Source organism: Chelmon rostratus, chromosome 4 (genome assembly GCF_017976325.1).
Source record: "Chelmon rostratus isolate fCheRos1 chromosome 4, fCheRos1.pri, whole genome shotgun sequence".
NCBI classification, from domain to species: domain Eukaryota; kingdom Metazoa; phylum Chordata; class Actinopteri; order Chaetodontiformes; family Chaetodontidae; genus Chelmon; species Chelmon rostratus.
In genome coordinates, this window is record NC_055661.1 from 14117119 (window position 1) to 14135780 (window position 18662).

At 39.6% G+C, this 18662-nt stretch overlaps 1 protein-coding gene across 1 annotated transcript in view; it reads left to right on the top strand.

Moving 5' to 3' along the window:
• Positions 1 to 201: 201 nt before the first annotated feature.
• LOC121605777 (adhesion G-protein coupled receptor D2) overlaps positions 202 to 18662 on the top strand; it is a 92499-nt gene continuing 74038 nt past the window's right edge. The window contains exons 1-20 of the mRNA XM_041935850.1: positions 202 to 342; positions 467 to 503; positions 1298 to 1322; positions 2249 to 2473; positions 2779 to 3420; positions 5582 to 5734; positions 6021 to 6094; positions 6368 to 6667; positions 6767 to 6878; positions 7362 to 7508; positions 7807 to 7909; positions 9354 to 9465; positions 9973 to 10028; positions 10344 to 10470; positions 11533 to 11636; positions 13622 to 13724; positions 15446 to 15599; positions 15972 to 16105; positions 16448 to 16563; positions 18458 to 18578. Coding sequence (XP_041791784.1) covers positions 468 to 503; positions 1298 to 1322; positions 2249 to 2473; positions 2779 to 3420; positions 5582 to 5734; positions 6021 to 6094; positions 6368 to 6667; positions 6767 to 6878; positions 7362 to 7508; positions 7807 to 7909; positions 9354 to 9465; positions 9973 to 10028; positions 10344 to 10470; positions 11533 to 11636; positions 13622 to 13724; positions 15446 to 15599; positions 15972 to 16105; positions 16448 to 16563; positions 18458 to 18578 — 2844 coding nt within the window. The 5' untranslated portion in view covers positions 202 to 342; position 467. The remainder of the gene's footprint in view (positions 343 to 466; positions 504 to 1297; positions 1323 to 2248; positions 2474 to 2778; positions 3421 to 5581; positions 5735 to 6020; positions 6095 to 6367; positions 6668 to 6766; positions 6879 to 7361; positions 7509 to 7806; positions 7910 to 9353; positions 9466 to 9972; positions 10029 to 10343; positions 10471 to 11532; positions 11637 to 13621; positions 13725 to 15445; positions 15600 to 15971; positions 16106 to 16447; positions 16564 to 18457; positions 18579 to 18662) is intronic.

An 18662-nucleotide genomic window follows, 5' to 3' on the forward strand; every position in this document is an offset into this window, starting at 1 on the left:
CACTCAAGGGCTCCCGGAGGTCCTTGAACCCTACTTTTGGTAACCCTCTGCTCGCTGCAGGTCACACCCACTCCTCCTCTGCAGCTTTCTCTGCATCCTCCCCTCATGCTGTAAGCAGTCAGTTTCCGCCAGGGTTCCTTCTGTACTTCAGAGACGGACTGACAGAGCACAGCTGACAAGAAGACATACATTGAGTAACCTTACAACTAGTGGAAATAGAAAACAACAACAACAACAAAAAAACGTAGTTTTAAGGAGTGGTTGCATGCTGCGTTCACAGACACGACGGGATTGGAATGAGAAGACGCGCAAAAAAAGTTTTTAGCAAGACAAATAATTCAGGTAAAACAATTTATGTCTTATGTTTTATTATGCCTGACCGACAGAAGAAAGCCTCGTACGATGAAACAGAATTTCATTTTGATTTTATTTCTCAGCTAATGAAGATGTTGTTGTTTTTTTTCAGGATGCACTGGTTACTATTCACCAGTTTAGGCCTGCTTGTAAGTACTTAATCTTTGTATTTACGTTTTCACTTTACATTTTAGACATATTGTCGGCTTTTAGCAACATTTTTCAGAGCTGTGTAAAACGCCCACATCCCAGTAGCTTCCATTTTTCTGACTCATTCCTCAACGACAATTAGACACCCAGCGTGATCACACGTGTGTTATGGCTGTTTTTTCAACCGCTCTTACAGGTGTGAAAATGTAAGGAAAAGCCATAATAATGCCATGAACTGAAACCGGTTCTGTCGTTATGGATGGTTTTCTGTCTTTCTATTAATATTTGTGGAATTTAAAATGAGATTCTTATTGCCTTATTGCACGTTTTCTGTATTAATTACACTGATTTATATTCCTGGACTAATAGTCTGTAGTTTCCTGTTGGAAAGTCATTTGTTGCGAGTGTAAATACTCGCTTCTGATTGGCTAGAAAGTCGATCAAGATCAGGGCTCAGGTCCTTGTGTTCTGAATTACTGCGCAATTAAAATTGCATGCTCTCTAATACTAATTTAATGGTATGGCTCACTGTTTAAATTAGTCAGGGATTCAATTTATTCCAAAGGTTACATTTTTTTTATTTGATCCATGAGTGCTATAATACATGGTGCTAAGTTATGATAGACAACAACTAGCTAACTAACCAACTTGGTGGAGGAATCACAGGCGTTCTTCGTCCCTCCCTCGTTCATAAACACATCTTCCGTTAATTAGGACACCTGTTGTGTTTATCTTATTAGGAAAGAAAATACCTTCAGTGATGAGCTAAACTTGAACTTGCTGTATGTTTCAGGTTTGTTTTCACAGCTATATATCAGGTGAGTCACCTTTTATTTCTCTAAAGTTAAACACCTTTTCATTTAAGAAGGCCAGACAAAGGCGCCCGTTAACTTTATACCAAGTAACTGGCTAACTTAGCTAGTGTACCACACCTAGCAAGTAGCGCTGTCCTTAACTGCTAACTACTAAGATAGAGGTTTCACTAAAGATAAGAGGCTAGTTAGCATCAATGCTTAAGTTCCTTAAAGCATTGTCATCTAAATGTGATTTTCTCACTTACCTGCTGCTAGCGGGGTCATGAGAAAAAAATGGCGGCAGACACAAACATCAGATCTGTGTGGACTAATGGAGAGGCTGTAATGTGCCTGAAAGAATGCATAAAATAAGCTTAAATGGCACATTTCCATCGTGTTTCCCATTGTTTGAGGTTTGACTGGTGCCCTTTTCATTACATCCTCTTCCGCAATGGTTCAACATGTTTGCATAACAGTAGTGGATGGAAATGCACATCAGTTCACCTTCCCTTTGGTTAATCTTCTATAAGTGTATGTACATTTAGATGGAGATTTGACTTGTGTATGGAACAGACGCAAGTGTTCAACAGTGTGTTACCTGTCTGTCATAGCTCAACAGAAAGGCTTGGTACATTTCCATCATCTCTTGGCTGGTGGCTGGCTGTAAATTCTGAATGAAAGCCCGACTTGAGCTTTCTATAGGTGTCACTAGTATTATTTGTATAGTAAAAAAAAAAAATGTACGTGGGAAATGCAGCAATCTGTCAAATTTGTTCTCACATTATCAGTCATTTTAGTTTAAACAGTGGTGCTGTTCTATCACTTTAAGATGCCAAAGCGTAGCATGACATCCCAGATATCCCAGATCTATCAGTCACAGCCTGAATTTTTACCAGTGCTGTCTGCTTTGTATCTCTCCACCAATTTCTTCTTTTCTTCTTGTTGAACAGCTTTTACGGTGCAAACCAGGACTCTGACATACGATGAATCCTACTATGAGTATGTGCCTGATCGCCTGCAGTGGAACAGTGCAGGGGAACTGTGCAGTCAGCGCTCTGGGGCTTTAGCCACTGTCTCCAACTCAGTAGAGAAGCAAGAGCTAACCAGCTTTTTAAAATCCTTGAACATCTCTCAGCCCGTGTGGATTGCCAGGAAAGTCATGACACATCTGACAAGTAGGTTCAGTTTGCCATTTGTGACACCTAAAATGAATGTATTAGCACCTTTTCTTTTTTAATAGTAGGCTCATTGTTTTTCTCATTTCCTTACGCGCTGACTTGAAATGTAATAGAATATAAGATCAGACTTACTATGCTCCCACATAACAGTCTTAGCTACAGTAAATAGAGAGTGTTTATAGTAGGAATAAGACCACAAAGTGCAATTTTATGATTAGTTTCGATCTTTTCCTTGAGCTGTACCAAGATTTTTCCTTCATAGTAATGCCTCTTTCTTCTCTCTGTTTGGGGTGAAACCAAAGGTTCATTCCAGACCCTGATTCTGGAGTTCACCGGGCGCTCGGACAGGAAGAATGCACGTCTCCTACATAAGTTCCCCTCCATGGGCTCAGTGACTGTTTGCACACGTCTGCGCTTTGATCCAAATTGCTTTGGAATTTCCACCATCTTCTCTTATTCCATCCAGTCATATATTAATGAATTCCAGCTCCGTGCAAATCTGATCCAGGGCAAGCTTGTTCAGCTGGCTCTGCTGGTCCATGGCATTCATGGACCTTATCATGAAGCCTTCGACCATGACGACTCATGGCACTCGGTGTGCGTTTCTTGGACTCAGAATGGTGGACGCTGGGCACTATTTAGTCATGGCCAGTTGGTCTCTAGGGGTGATGGCCTAAACAGTTCTGACAGCGTTGGTCGTGACGGCCTTTTCATTATTGGACAGGAGCAGGATACCTTTGGAGGCTCTTTTAAGAAGGATGAGTCCTTCTCAGGGAGCATCACAGAGCTGCACATATGGGATCGTGTACTGAACAGCAGCGAAATCTACACCATGGAAAATGAGTGTTCACCCATTTCCTCTGGGCTGGTGTTCAAGTGGAGTGGAGCAGCCATGGAAATTGAGTCCTCCCTTACGAAGCTCTGGAGAGACAACCCATGTCAAGGTACATTTATTAGGACGCAGCATGACGGTAGGGGAAGAAGCTGAAGGGTTGCCAGAACCTAAATCAAGCTAATTTAATCCAGGGAAGTGCAGGAATAGTTTACACCGTAAAAGACAGAAGAAACATCTATCCACAAGGTCCATTGGTATAGTTCAGCATTACTTTCAAATTCTGTTTACAGTTTAGCTACTTTGGCACTAGGGCTGGGTGGGGTTGCTATGCAGAAAAAAAAACAATCACACAGAGACCATTTGAAAGTCATTTTGGACTACTCACTTTTCAGTAACATGCCAAGATTTGAGCTGGCTTGATGTGGTAACTCCACCCATCTGGCATTCCAAGCAGGATAAAATAAATGCTATGAATAAATTACAGATACATCTGCTCTGTCTCTTTCATCTTCCTCTACATCCACACTCCCCTAATCTCTCTTATTAGGTCCAATCATGATGACATTAATGTTCGGTGTTGTCAACAACATATGACTGTTTCAGAGTAATTTAAGGAAACATCCTGATCTATAGCTGCAATGCCTCAGTGTTTTAAAAGACAGGCAAACTGCGAAGTTCACTCACTTTGTTAGATTATTTTTTGTAGAGTAAGTTATTCCACCTGACCCTTAAGTTTATTTTGAAGCTTCTCTCCATTACATACAGTAAATACACCAAACTGGCAGCTTTTCAAATCAGTTTGGGCTTTCTACTGCGTTACCAAACACTGAATAAACATCATAAACACCATTCATCAACAATAAACATCACTAAAACAAGAACAATAATTGTGTTTTCAGTTATTAACTGTGAATAACCTATATTGCATTAGGTTATTGCGTATGCACACGGTAGCTGCTTTGTAAATTCAGTGCTATTATTGGTCCACCCTACCCTAGTTATATTACACCATGTAATTGTGTTTTGTAGGAAAATATAAATATAATTTTAGGACTTGGTGTTGGCAGATACTCATTAAATGACTCAGATAGGGATCATTGAAAAAGCTTGATCAGGATATCCCTAATCCCCTCTGAATTTGTGTTATGCTTTGGCAACCCTTCATATACTCGAAGTAAACACACACACAAACACACACAATTTTTCTTTCCCGCATTAAGAATGACTAAGTTTATTGAGATTGAAGGAAAGAGGAAATTTCTGTCTCCCTTGCTCTCTCTTGCTTTCACCCTCCAATGAATAGGGGAGATGGTGACCAAGTTGTAATTGGCAGACGGTAGGGCTTCTAATGGTTCTTGTAAATGTTTTGTGACTCACGTCACTCTGAATCCCACCCTTCAAAACAAACTTCTCCCGTTCTGACATCATGCTCCCCAGTGAGTAATGAGAATCCAAAACACTGACTCCCCCTCCTGGAACTGAACACGCAGAAAGAATAGTGAGCTTGCACTCCTTCAGTGATTTTTCAGTTACAGAGTAGGAATTAATGTGCCGATCTGAAGATCAGCTTACAGACAGTCAGGGTTTGTGTACAACAGCTTTTTAAGGGCTTGCTGTTGCCAGGATTGATCCTTCCATCTTTCAGTTATAAGACTTTAACTAACACGACAGAACCTGGTGCCAGGGTTGGAAATTAGCACCCGCCAACAGCCAAATGCAGATGAATTTGTAAAGTAGGTAGTGAAATTGATAAACCTAGCGGTCGCTGTGGCTGGTGAACAAAGGTGGTGTATACAGTTAGTTGTACATTAGCCATAGAGACAGCAGATCAGAAATTATTTGGGTCATTATTGAACATACTGACAACTTACTTAACTAAGTACAGCTTTTTGGCTGAAGGAGTTTTAGCTCAGCAACAACTTTATGGAGGTAATGTTTGGGAGTGGGGGTAATAATTAAATAATAAATATAATAATAAAAAAATAATTCCATTACATACAAACATGTAATAATGCAATTTAGTTTTTAATTTACTGTCAATGTGTTTGTTTTTGTGGCTAATGAAACCTGCCTTGAATTATACCTTGATGAGCTATTTGATATTTTGTCTGTGCAAGACTTCTGAAGTTTAACATTATCCATAATATCCATAATACTGCAACTAGACATGACAATCAGTGTTGACGTGTCTCTCTTTCATTTGTAAAAATGAATAATCTTCACCATTTTCTTCACTTTCTTAGCAAATCTGTTCTTGGATTCCCTCCTAGACGGAAATTCTTTGCAGAATCAAAGTTTGCCCTTTGAGTTGTTCCACAGCCCTCAGTCTGACGAGGATTGTGGCATCTTTGACCCTGTTATTGAGAGCTGGGGCGAAGTCAAGTGTGACTCATTCAGAGGTGCTGTCTGCCAGTTTAAGAAAGGTACCAATGTAATAATAATAATAATAAAGCCAATGAATTTGTATGCACTTTATTCTTGATGCAACGTGATGATTTGGTCTGATTTATCTAAACTTAGAGACCTTGAAAATAGAGCATTACCTTAGCATTGCCATGCAAATAAATACCATGGTTGCCAATTTATTTGTTGTTGACAGTGCCAACATAGCAAAGACATTTATTTAAATGTCTATGACTGCAATATGTTGTGTTACTCAGTAACAGACTAAATTTATTGCATTATGTTTGTCTCTGTTCCTGTTTGCAGACGTGCTGGATGTTATCTCTTTGCCAAAGACACCATTCTTTAGTAGATTGAGCAAGAATCCTCTGACCAAACCTGTGAGTTGGACAGTTTAGGTGTAGCACATCATCACTTTAGTTCTTTCTATTTTAGTAGATCTTGTGACAGTCAGGAAAGTAGTAACCTTTTTTTTTTTTTTGCACTTCCCCAAGTGGATATTGTTTATCATAACTAACAGGGTCAAAATCCTAGAGTGAATGGAATTGACTGTGGTCCTGAGGTGTGTAGACAGGGAATTAGTCATTTAGCAGCATTACAACCATCTTTTATAGGTAATAAAGTTTGTATTTATCTATCCGTCTTTTCCGCAGGTGATGGAAGAGCTGAGCGGTAACACCTCTTGGGACAGAGACCTGACTTTGCTGCGGCAGCTGACCCAGGCTGTTCTGCATACTTTGGAGGCCGGTGGCCCAAACCTCCTCACCTCCAGCGATGTCCTCTACCTCACCCAGATGATTGAGATGGACCTGACTGCACTCGCTAGCGCTCACTCTGCCAGAGTCGATGCAGCAGAGGTCATGGTGTCCATTGCTACCAACTACGTAAAGATGGCAAGTTTGATGCTGGAGCCCCACATGGCTACACAGTGGATGGGCCTGACAGAAGACGGGGTGAGGGAATGACCTGTGTTTATACCAAGGAAAGTTGTCCTTTCTCCTCCACGAATCACAGTCTGACTTTATGTTGTTGGGTCTGTATTTCTTGTACAGGTCAGTGTGGGGCCATTTAATGTTGTCAAGAGCATTGACAATCTCACTGAAATTCTTGCAGACATGCTATCTGCTGAGGGAAGAGGCTTCACTCTTTCAACCAAGAACATAGGTAATGTCTTCAAAGAAAATATTGATTAGCTGTCAGTGTTTAGTTCAAAATACAGGCAGCATTATTTCAGTGGTGATCAAAGTTTATGGAGAAACTGTAGGTAGGTGCGAAATAGGATTTCAGCGCAGGTCATTTTATTCACAGAACTGTATGACACATTTCACTCAAAGAAAAATGGCAGCATTATTGTGATGTGGAGATCAGTACTGCATTTTCTATTTTTTTCTTGTTTGTTTATATTAGGGCTATTGTAGCTTTTTATATGATATTCCACTCCTCCATCGCCTTGTGTTTGCAGTTGTTTCATGGTCAGAAGTCAGGGAATAATTTGTGTACCATATGTAATGTTAATGACCGAAATCGTTGGTAGGTCTTTTTGTAACACTGATACATAAAAAAAGATTGTTGCATTTCTGTTCATGGTTGCTATTATTGTTAATCTGTCTCTATTGTCTCAGTGTCTTTTGCTGTCTTTGTTGCCAGATGTGTACATGAAGTGGCAGAAGCTGTCTGACGAGAGCTGTCGACACGTCTTCAAGCCATCTGCGGTCGGCTCTCACACCGCCAGCAGCAGTGGTCAGAATGAGTTGCTTATCCCTGACACTGAGCTCCAGAGGATGCACACACTGGGTAGGAAACACACACACACTAATGCATTTGTTGTGCAGTCTAACTGAAATGAGAAGAAAAAAAAATGCTCAAACACTCAAAATTTAATTGCCATTTTTACTACCGTCTTATGGCTAAAGAATTGTAATAACTTCAAAGTAAAACCCCTGTACTCATCTATCACATAAATAAAATACTAACTGAATCAACTCATGTTAAAGTTGCTGTAGATCTTTTACAATGCGAGTTTGTCTAAATACTTGCAGCATATTTAAATATAAATATAATCAAAATAAAATCCTCCTCTCTCTCTAACCAGGATACAAAGAATTGATGTTTATTCATACCCACTACAGTCATTTGAGTGAGATTGTGTCTGGAGCCGAGGAGCCTGCACTGAGTCACCAAGAGAAAGTTAAAAGGTTGGCTATAGTTTTCCTGATGATTCTCTTACAGCAGGGGTTGGGAACCTTTTTGGATGAGAGAGCCATGAACACCACATATTTTTGAATGAAATTCCAGGAGAGCCATACAATATGTTTAAAACTAAAAATACAAGTAGGATATTTCGATGCAAATGCAGCATGTATAATATAAAGCGGCGTGTGTCGACGTGCCGCTTTATATTTGACCGCTTCATAGATGCAATTTTATCATTGCATATTAGACACACCGCAGAACCAGCTTTCTCCACAAAGGCAAATTCCTCTGTCCATTCCTGCAGAAAAGTACGATACTCGTCGTCTTTTTTTCTTTTAGCCATCTTCTCAGAAGCGTGTCAAAAATTAGTTAGCTGACAGCGGGATTAACGACAAGCCGTAGTGCGCCCATGCGCACATCGACCGCTATTTTCGACAGCAAAATACGGCAGCCTCACTTAAACAGTGCCTGTCACTACCCGATCTGCGTTGCCTCATCTGCGTTGCCTTTGTGATTGATGGATAGATAGATAAATAGATAGACACAACGACATGTATGTTTGCCACTTTCCCACTGAAATGACTGCGAACCGGCTTTCTAGTCGCTGGCTCGCGCGTGCGCAAAGGATTTGTCTGCGAGCCAGATGCGGCCGTCAAAAGAGCCACATCTGGCTCGCGAGCCATTGGTTCCCGACCCCTGTCTTACAGTCTACTTGTAGACCATTCTTAGCCATTTCACAGACGCTCACGAACACAAACATGCTCATTAGTAGCATATTGTATTCGCAATAAAAGTAATAGCTCATCAGTTCTGGAAAATAGTCGCTACAGTATAAGCATCTCATCTGCAGAAACCACAATGTTTAATGTGAGATACAGTAAAAGTAATTTATTAAAAATGGCCCATATTTGCTCGAATCTAAGTGAAGACATGTAAACTCTATTCTAATGTACTTACCTTCTTTTTCCATCTGGTGTCAAATTCAGCACTAATTTTAGATATCATTTTTAGCGTTTCTCACTAAGCAAAGCATCGCCACCTCATGCCATATAATGTGGAAGCGTGTTACCGAATGTCAAACTACTTTCAAACCATATTTAAAGTTAAAGAACTGTCATTGCCTCCGGCCCTTTGGCTACAAAAATGAAAAATTTGTCATTTGAAGACATTATGACAAGAATGTACTTCACTTAAGCAGATTGAGTAGTATTAGAGCAGATTGGTAGACTTGTTTAGTTTTTTGAACATGCCCTTATTCTATAATAACAGGCCAAAAATAAACCAGTAAGGAGTAAGGTGTGCTTGCACTTCTACTTTCATCATTTTCAAAGAGAAGGGAACATTCAGAGAGTTGATACCAGTAGTTTGGATTGAAGCTTTTCATGTATTTATGATCTTTCAAGTTGTGAGACAGATGTAAGTGCTAACCATTGCCTGCTTTCCCAGAATCCTCCCAGGTCACCTGGCTTCTGCTGTCATATCAGCCACCGTCCGTGATGCCTCCAAGGCCCAAACAATCCCTGTGGCCGTCGAATATACCCTTTTCTCATCACATGTGGTATTGTCCATTGTATAGGGGGGCGATTATTATGCTCATCATATCAGCTATACATATTTGAACATCATGACTGATTGAACAAGGTTAGACCAAGTCAGTTCTACTCTGGAGCAACCAGACAGCCCGTTGACAGTCAAGTGATAAAATCATGTAGTATATGAGGTTTAGGAGTGTAAAATTGGTTCTGCAATGTACAGCTTGTTTAGATGAACACTTTTCAGTACAGCTTTGCTTTTTGAAAGTTCTCAGAAGATTCATATCTGGCTTGAAACTGAAATCCATGCTGATGGCAGAAATTTTATAAAAAGTAACCCTTCCTTAGGGATAGCAGTTGAAATGTAGTTGTTGACCAAATGCAATATGTTACTACACACAGATTTTAATCTCGCAGCCAGCACCACATGGCTTTTATCCATGTCCCTTTTGGCTGCTTAGTGGCTGAAGTAATATATAATGAGAGAAAATGCCAGAAAGAAAACAAGTGCAAACATGTGTTTCTGTTTCTAGGTGGAGTATTCACAGCGTGTTACTCCTGTTTGTGCCTTTTGGAACTTCAGCTTGGTGTAAGTTTGATAAACAACACAGTCACATGAACTGCCCTGATAACTTAATGTGTTACTGCGATAAGAGATTGAGACTGTTGGAGTAAATGATGAACTGGTGGTCTCTTGTTGTTTTCTATTAATTTTTCATACATATTTCACTCTTTGATTCTGTTTATCTTTAATATTGAACACAACGATCCTCAGACAGACAGATATGAAACCCTTATACTGTATACTTAACCCCTCATGTTTAATACTAAATGTCTCTTCTCACTGGAACTAATAGTGAATGTGTGTTTATGTGTGTCTTTGCTTGTGTATTGTGCTGTATAGGCATAATCATACCAACAGCTGGTCCGGCGATGGTTGCAGGGTGACCTTTGCCGGCTCTGGTGTCACTTCCTGTCTATGTAACCACACCACAAACTTTGCAGTGCTAATGAATTACCTGGAGTCGAAGGTAACTCATGAGATGCGATGGAATGAGTGAAATCACACATACTGAATTGGAAGTTGCAAGATGGAAAATGTAAACTAATCAAATTTAAACTGTGGGTAAGGTAATGAGTGGTGTGGGGAAATTTTAGAACTGACATCTTGTTGATCATATGTGATATATATCTTAGTGGGGTGGGCAGTATACCCGTTTCACCACTGTCACGTTCTGCTCTTAATGGATTTGCAGTACCGTCAGTACTGTGACAAAGGGTTTAGCATATTAAAAATGTGCTTTACTGCGGCTGCAATAACATGCAGGTATGAATTTGGCATCAGCATATACCACTGCTAACTTAGCTGGTAGCATCAATTGTAGACCCACATGCTTGAACAGTGTTGAAGTATTTAATACTGAGGGACTGCCAAGAGAAACCATAAATGTTGGGCATCATTTGCAGCAATAACCACAGTAGTAGCTTGGATTTTCATCATTCTGTGTTGTCTTGCATAGCCAGGTGTAAAATTATCTTCACACTTCATACTGCAACACAATCTCAGCTGTTTTGGTTATCACACTCAAACCCCCTCCGCTGCGCGCCGCAACGCTATGTGTTTTTGTTGCTGCCGTACGTGAATGTAGTGATGAACAAAATAAAAACTATGATGTAAATTTTAGGTCATACCGCCCACCCCTACATCTAAGTCTAAATGTGAAATCTGTATCCACGTTGTGATCTTTGACCTCTAAAATTGTGGGGAAGATTTGTAGTACACTATATTAACCAACAGGCTTCATTCCCATTGTGCCTCTCCTGTTGAAGAATTCATTTGTAGAACTGTTCTTTCTGTTTATACAAAGTACATGAAAGGGAGGGAAACAAGCAAAAAGGAAAACCATTAGCAGACCACTGACAATTTTTGACATTTTTGGCATTCAGCTGTTACACATACAGCTATGGGGCAGGAATTCATTGTCTTTGAGAAGACATCAGATGGTTCACACCTGTGATATTTTCACAACATTCTCCTCTCTTTCTCTTTTTCCCTCTCTGCATCTTACAACTACCTTTCCCCAATGTCCCAGTGGAGTCCTGAGGAAGAGCTTATATTGACCAAGCTGACGTTCATTGGCTCCGGCGCGTCTCTGTGTGCTCTGGTGGTGACCTTAATGCTGTTCACAGTGCTAGAGTGAGTACCAGATTTTCATATCCTGCTTGCCAACGATGCCAACTCAGCCTCTGTCCCTCTTCCTGTTGGGCAAAACATTTATTATAATAGTTATATATTTACAATAACACAAGAGTTGAATTAGCATCTACATATGACACTGTTTTTGAAGATACTAATAAGATATTCTGTGTTAAAATCTGACTATTTCTGTGCCACGAACATCAGAATTATTCTGCTTTTTCAAATAATTTTTTTTGTGTTTGTGGGAGAAGATCTCAAAACCAATTAAACTGATATTAGTAAGAATAACAGTGAAGCTAATGACAACATTTAGGTATGCTTATGTGGAATATGATCAACCTTTGGAGTCAGTTCAAGGTAAGGCCTTCCCATTGGCCAGTGCAGGACTTTCCAATTTGTTTTTTTCATTTGGGAAATTTGGATTTCCACCAACTAATTGCATCAATAAATTTAAATCCGTAGGAATTTGTTCTTGCTGCCAGTCTACCAATTTAGGGTGTTTATAAGGCATACTGTATATACCACTGTCAGATCCCCTCATGGATTTGATATGACACTCTCTCCCATACACCAGTAAGATATATTATTGACACTCTATTGCTCATGTGCTCTTCCTAAGGCTGCTATGAGTATTGACTAGAGCTAATTCAGTAATTACTGTGGTCTACATGTGAGTCCACTGTGAAGGTTTATGGCAGCATCCTGCAGACATTTATTAACATTAGGGTCACTGAGGGACAACAATCAGCTGCAGAGGCGCTGCCCTGACGATTTATGCCCGTCCTGAAATCAGAGAGTGCAGCCATGCATTTCGCACACAAGCTGACATATGAGGTACATGCATTTGTGTTACATACAAACACATAACGGACACACACACAGACAGACTGGAGGTGCATGCGTCCATAAAGGCATGCATAATCACACCATCAAATTATGGTGATCACAAGCAGTGATCCAAGTATGAATTTAGTCTTAAATAGGCTGAACCCATCAGGAGGTAATGAGTTCATGTACCACTTTAAACCAGAGTCAGCTGTCTATGTCGTTTATTGTATGGTAACAGAAATCTGAAAAGGAAATGTTTAACCTATTGATGCGTTCTAAAGACCGAATATGCTTTTGTGTCCAGAGATGGAACAATGCATAATATCTGAGAAAGGTAGGTAGAAAGGTATTAATGAAAAGCACAGATCCGGAATGATGCAGCAACACAATCAACAAGGTGGAAAGTGTCGAACAAGAATCCATAAACTGATTCAAAGCTAATCAGAGTCAGCCCGTTTTATAGCCTGGGACATTTCTGGTTGTAAGTCATCCTTGTCAGTCAGCCCGTCCATCAGTCGAGCACTGTGGTACAAAATCAAATATCCTGACAACTATTGGAGGGATTGCCGTGAAGTTTAGAACAGACAGACGTGGTTGCCAGGGGATGACTTCCCTTGTTTTTTGTGATCTCCTCACTTTAATTGGGCTTGCAGCTGCCTGCACTGCAAAATGAACACTTGTCTTTTACTTCAGTTTATGACAGGACACTTCTGAAATTAAGAAGTGACTCACGGTCAGTTAGAGTAATGTGTGTATCACACAAATATTATCATGCTAAATGTTCACATGCGTGTTAACATACTAATACTAAAACTCAGCTGATGGCTTAGCTGGGAGAAGATACAGCTCGGATTGTAAAATGTCTTAAATGGCTACCGTGTAAATGCTAAGCCCCTTGCATTTGGTAAAGTCTTGGCCTTTTGCATTTTTCATTCATCCATCGTAATGTTTTTTGTTTTCAGCCTCATTTTGCTGCTCACATAGACTGGTTGTTATGTTAAGTCACTGATATGATCTATTATGCTCTTAAATGTACAATTTATGTGCTGGAATTTTTGCTATTGCTGTGTTGTAATATTGTCACCTCTAACCATATCTCATTTTAAGACAAGATCATGTCATGAATTTAAAGTTATCCCTGTCTCTGTCCGTAGTATCCCCAAATCTGACAGGACGTCCATTCATAAGAACCTGTTCATCGCTCTGATCTGCGCCCAGGTGATACTGCTCTGCAGTGGCTCAGCCATTCACAACAAGGTACAGGCAGGCAACTAAAACATCTGATTCTATTTGCCAATACGTAGGATTGACAAATGAAGGTGAAGGACAGACAGTAAGACTGTACTCATTTGCTGACCATTGACGGATACAGCATTTGGATTCTGTCAAACTTTGCATGAAACGTAGATCATCAGTTGGGAGCTGGAAATGGGAGCAACTTTACAAATGATAACCTAGTTTGTTTAGATACAAGGATGCTTTTTTTGTTTGTTTATAAAGCAAGAAAAACGATTATTAGACTGGAATATTATGTTGTCCAAAGACAATTAATAAAAAGATTTTCACAATAAAATAAACTTTGAATTTTATATTCTTTTCCTCATAGATAATGTCCCCCAATGTTGTCTACGTTCCTATTGTTTTAAACCCAAGCACTGTTTTTATTTAACACCCTAATGAAACTTGAAATCCAAATCCATACTGGGGTTCCTAGTTCAACAAATGGCTTAGTGTTGGATGTTGCAAAAGTGCCCACTAATGTCTGATCCGTCAACTGGAACACATGGTCCAGTCGTCTCCACGGTCACACAGTGGGCTTTAGTTGGTTTGACCCTTGGATCTTTGACCCCAGGTCATGTCATGGTGGGCTTTACTCCTGGGGGCAGGTGGCTGCTCGTTGGAAACAGTTTCGTAGCCGTATATATGTGCTAACTGACCATTGTTCAGATTTTAAAGAGGTTTTAACACATGTTTGGGCCAATTTACAAGAATTAGTCTGGAGTGCTTCAGTGTTTTGCTAAGGAATTTTCATATTTATTTATATTTATAGACATATTTGGTAGTTGCAGGGATTTAATATATGATGTAATTTATGGTATTTCTCACATTAGGTCAACTCTATTTGTTCTATTTTCAATATTTTTTTTCTTCTAGCATTGTTTTAGTAGTTAATTTTTACATTGTCCTCTTTATCCTCCTCACAATGTTTTGTTTTTAATTAGATATTAATCTAAAAGTGACAGATTACAATGAAGACAATATATTTTCAATACAATCCTTAGTCAGTTAATGTCACTGTAAAATTTGTTACATTATTAAAACAGCATTTGCAGATGGAAATTTTCTTAACAAGGAGTACCTTTCCTAAAAGCATGCATCAACAAACAGTAATTTGTGTGTTTGTGGTTGGTGTAAATGGGATTTCAGTGACCGCTGCCACCAAATTCTTCACCTGCAATCATGAGCTGCCCTTAAGCAATCAATCACCAACATATAGTTATTTAACCTCTGACATTTTGTGTTTGTGTGTGTCTTTCAGGACACAAGCCACACACTAGATTTTGTTGGCAATAGAAAAGTGAAATAATACATGTCTCATCTGCTCTGAAGTCTGTAGATCTGATTGTTGCTTGTTTGCAGTGCATGTATTTATATTTCTGAAAAGTGATATAACTTTCAAAATATAGTTGAATGACAAATGTACAAGATCCTAGATGCACATGTACATTAGAATACACAGTTAGTGGATACCTCCAAATTGTTTGAAGATTAGTGAATCCAGAGTAATGAGCACTAAACCAAACGTCTCCCTTTGCACTATGTGAAAGGAGACTAGTTGCCTGTTATGTTTGTGACATGTGAATCGAAGTTAATTTTACTTTTTACTGTCAAGGCATGTCACAGGAGCCTTACCTGGATCCTTGTAGTGTGAAATGTAACACGTATCGATCTGCATGCCTGTGTTGGTGTGCTTGTAGGTGGCGTGTACACTGGTGGCGGCACTCCTCCATCTCTTCTTCATGGCAGCATTTAGCTGGATGCTAGTGGAGGGTCTGCTGCTCTGGAGCAAGGTGGTCGCAGTCAACTTAAGCGAGGACCGACACATGAAGTATTACTATCTCATCGGCTGGGGTACAGTGACTTAACAACAGCAAAATCACTTTCTTCACGCTTGTGTAGTGAATGTCCAGGATTTTGCTGTGAAGGATTTTTTAATCTAATGATAAAGGATGTGGTAAAATTATGGATGTAAACCAGATTCCCCATTTTGTTTTTTTTTAGCACACATCTTTTTGATTGACATCTTATGTGAATTGGTATATTGTGAGAAGTAAATAAATAGAAATAAGACAAAAATTGATTTTTGCATGAGGTATATGACTATTTTCATCATAATGGTCAATTAATGTAGCTCGTATCCCTTCCTCTTCCTGATGTTCCTGATACTTTTTTTCCCTTTCTGTTACTCTCCTCCTCCTTTGTGCTTTTTTCCCGTCCTTCCAGGTCTGCCAGTTCTGATAGTCACTATCACGCTGGCATCAGCCTCAGGCAAATACTCGGCTGACGGCTACTGTTGGCTCAGTGTCCAGAATGGCGTTATCTGGGGCTTCGCTGGGCCAGTCATCTTCATCATCATGGTCAGAAAATTAACTCCTAATCATATCATGTAATTTGTTCTGTCTGAAATTGCTAAAATACTAAAATACAAGGCACATTCAGCCATTTTGTTCTACATTTTTTTAAAGCAGTAGTGAAGTGCATGTGTCTCTATTTCCTTAATCTTTCCTTTCATCTCCCACGATCTCATAGCCATAGATACGTTAACATGTATATCTGTCTGCCTCCTCATCTTTTTTCCTCCCTGTTTGGATTTGCATTTTCTTCACCCTCTTGCAGTGCATTTCCTCTGTGCCCGTCTCTCTGTCACTTTACCTTTGCCCCCTCTCATTTTTGTGTCTTTCCTTTTTTTTTTTTTCCAGGTGAATATCATGGTACTGACCAGGGTGGTTGTCATCACCATCTCCACAGCGAAGAGACGGTCCATTATGTTGGCCATGGGCACCAGTCCTGCAGAACAAGCCTATGAGCAAATGAGGTACACACCACAAGGAGGCGCCATTTGTCCTCTTTTTTAGAATTATTCACCCAGGCCACAGGCCTTGGAGCAGATGAGCTGCAGCCAGTGGACGTCAAACAAAAAGCAGCTGCAAGATTTTATATTGGATTTGTCATTTTAAAACGGAAAGCCTCATTTATCAAACAAGATAGGAGTACAATTTAAATGGATTGCATTAATACTTTTCAGAAAAGGTTCCAAGCTTCAACCACTTGTTCGGGATTTAGTATATTTCAGTGTTGACAAGATACAGAAATGATTCATAGGAGTTTTCTGATGTGTTGGGTGAGCATTGGCTTATTTAAATGACTTATTTAAATGCCTTTAATGTTGTTTAGTTCCAATGTATTGACAAGGTAAATGTTTTCTGAATCATTTCTTTCATATTATAGAATTCATCTAAACATTTTATTTATCACAGGGTCTTATCTTTTTACTGAATTTCTTACAGTAGTAGGATTGATTGATTTGAAATATGTTATAAACTGGGACAGTACCAGCTGTAGTGCTATTAATATTATTATTATTATAAAGACTATGAATACATTTAGGGGGAAACTCTTGGAGAATGGGCTGAATCCATTAGTATAAAATATCATCTCTCAGCAGCTGCAGGCCGGAATTAGCAGCACTTTACAGTACTGTCCTTCAAGAAAACCATATTGATGAAACCCTAATTCACATATTGATATTTCAAAATGATCTCTAAAATATTTGGATGGAGGAATATCTTATCCCTTGCAATGGTGTGATGCAAGAATATTAAAATTTTTATGTTTCATTTTCTATATATTATTTAATCATCTCATACTTGTTGCTGCCTTAGGCTGAGTGATAATGGAAAAAAGTTTAACAATAGAAAACTGCAATATTTTGAGTTTTTGAAATATGCAATGAAATGACATAAAATATATTTACACATGTAAATTGTATAGCTGTATATGCTGCATGTTATTCCACACAATACACTTGTTTGCTTGTTTTATTTGATCTGTCTGTCTTTGGAATGAATGAGGAGGACTGTGATTGGCCATTTGCAGTGCAGGCAAAGTAACCATAATGTAATTCAGTCAGCCTAATTAACTGCATGGTATTTATCGGATAAACCAGACCTTCTGTAAGGTTAACTTTAGTTATAATGTTGTGTACTGTGGCATCCTTTGTGGCTATTGCACTGTGATGTTCATGCAGAACAATATCTTGTCAAGCCCTATCACTGCTGTCTTTGCCATTGTCTTTCACTTTCTTTTTCTGGCACTGGTGTTCGCTCATTAGACTGCAGTTCTGCTGCGTGTGATCCAGTAGATTTCCCCTAGTGGGCTTGTATATGATCCTATCAGTGAAAATCATGTGAAAGTGTGTATGTTTTTTCACTACCTCAGCCGACCAGGGCTCACAGTAGGTTCTTTATGAAGGTTTTCAAAGCAGGCCTTGAACCATTTGGCACCCCTGGGTGGCAGCCGTCGCGGAAACTCAAACACATTCCTCCGCTGAGTAAACTAGGGCTCACCGCCTGCCATGTCACAAACACATGAACACACACACACAGCTGGTGCGGTTTGGCGGTCACCTGAGCAGGAAGATAATTCCACTCTAAACAGAATTAAGGCAGATTTAAGTTGGGAAGTTGTCACCCTGTGAGCTTTCCCAGCCGCACAGTGTTGTATATGGAACAGTTAGCATGCCAAAGCCGCTCAATTTTGTCCAAAAAGAGCTGAAAAGTTAAGAAACTCCTGATTGATCTCAGGACAATGAAGGAGAGGTTTTAGGGAATACGTCAATTCATTTTATCTGGTGTGGTGTCAGTCCATCTCAGCTGGCCAAGCTTACATTTTGTGCAATGATTTGTTTCTCTGTGTGTGGGTGTGCACAGGGCTGCAGTGAAAGCAGTGTTAGTGTTGCTGCCCATCCTTGGACTGACATGGCTGTGTGGTGTCTTGGTGCCCTTCTCCATTGTTATGGCCTACATCTTCATCCTCCTCAACTCCCTGCAGGTACACACGCACACAGATGTTGCCACGATTTAGTATAAATCTTGAAATGTAGGAAATATTCACAATTAAAAATTACATTTTCCA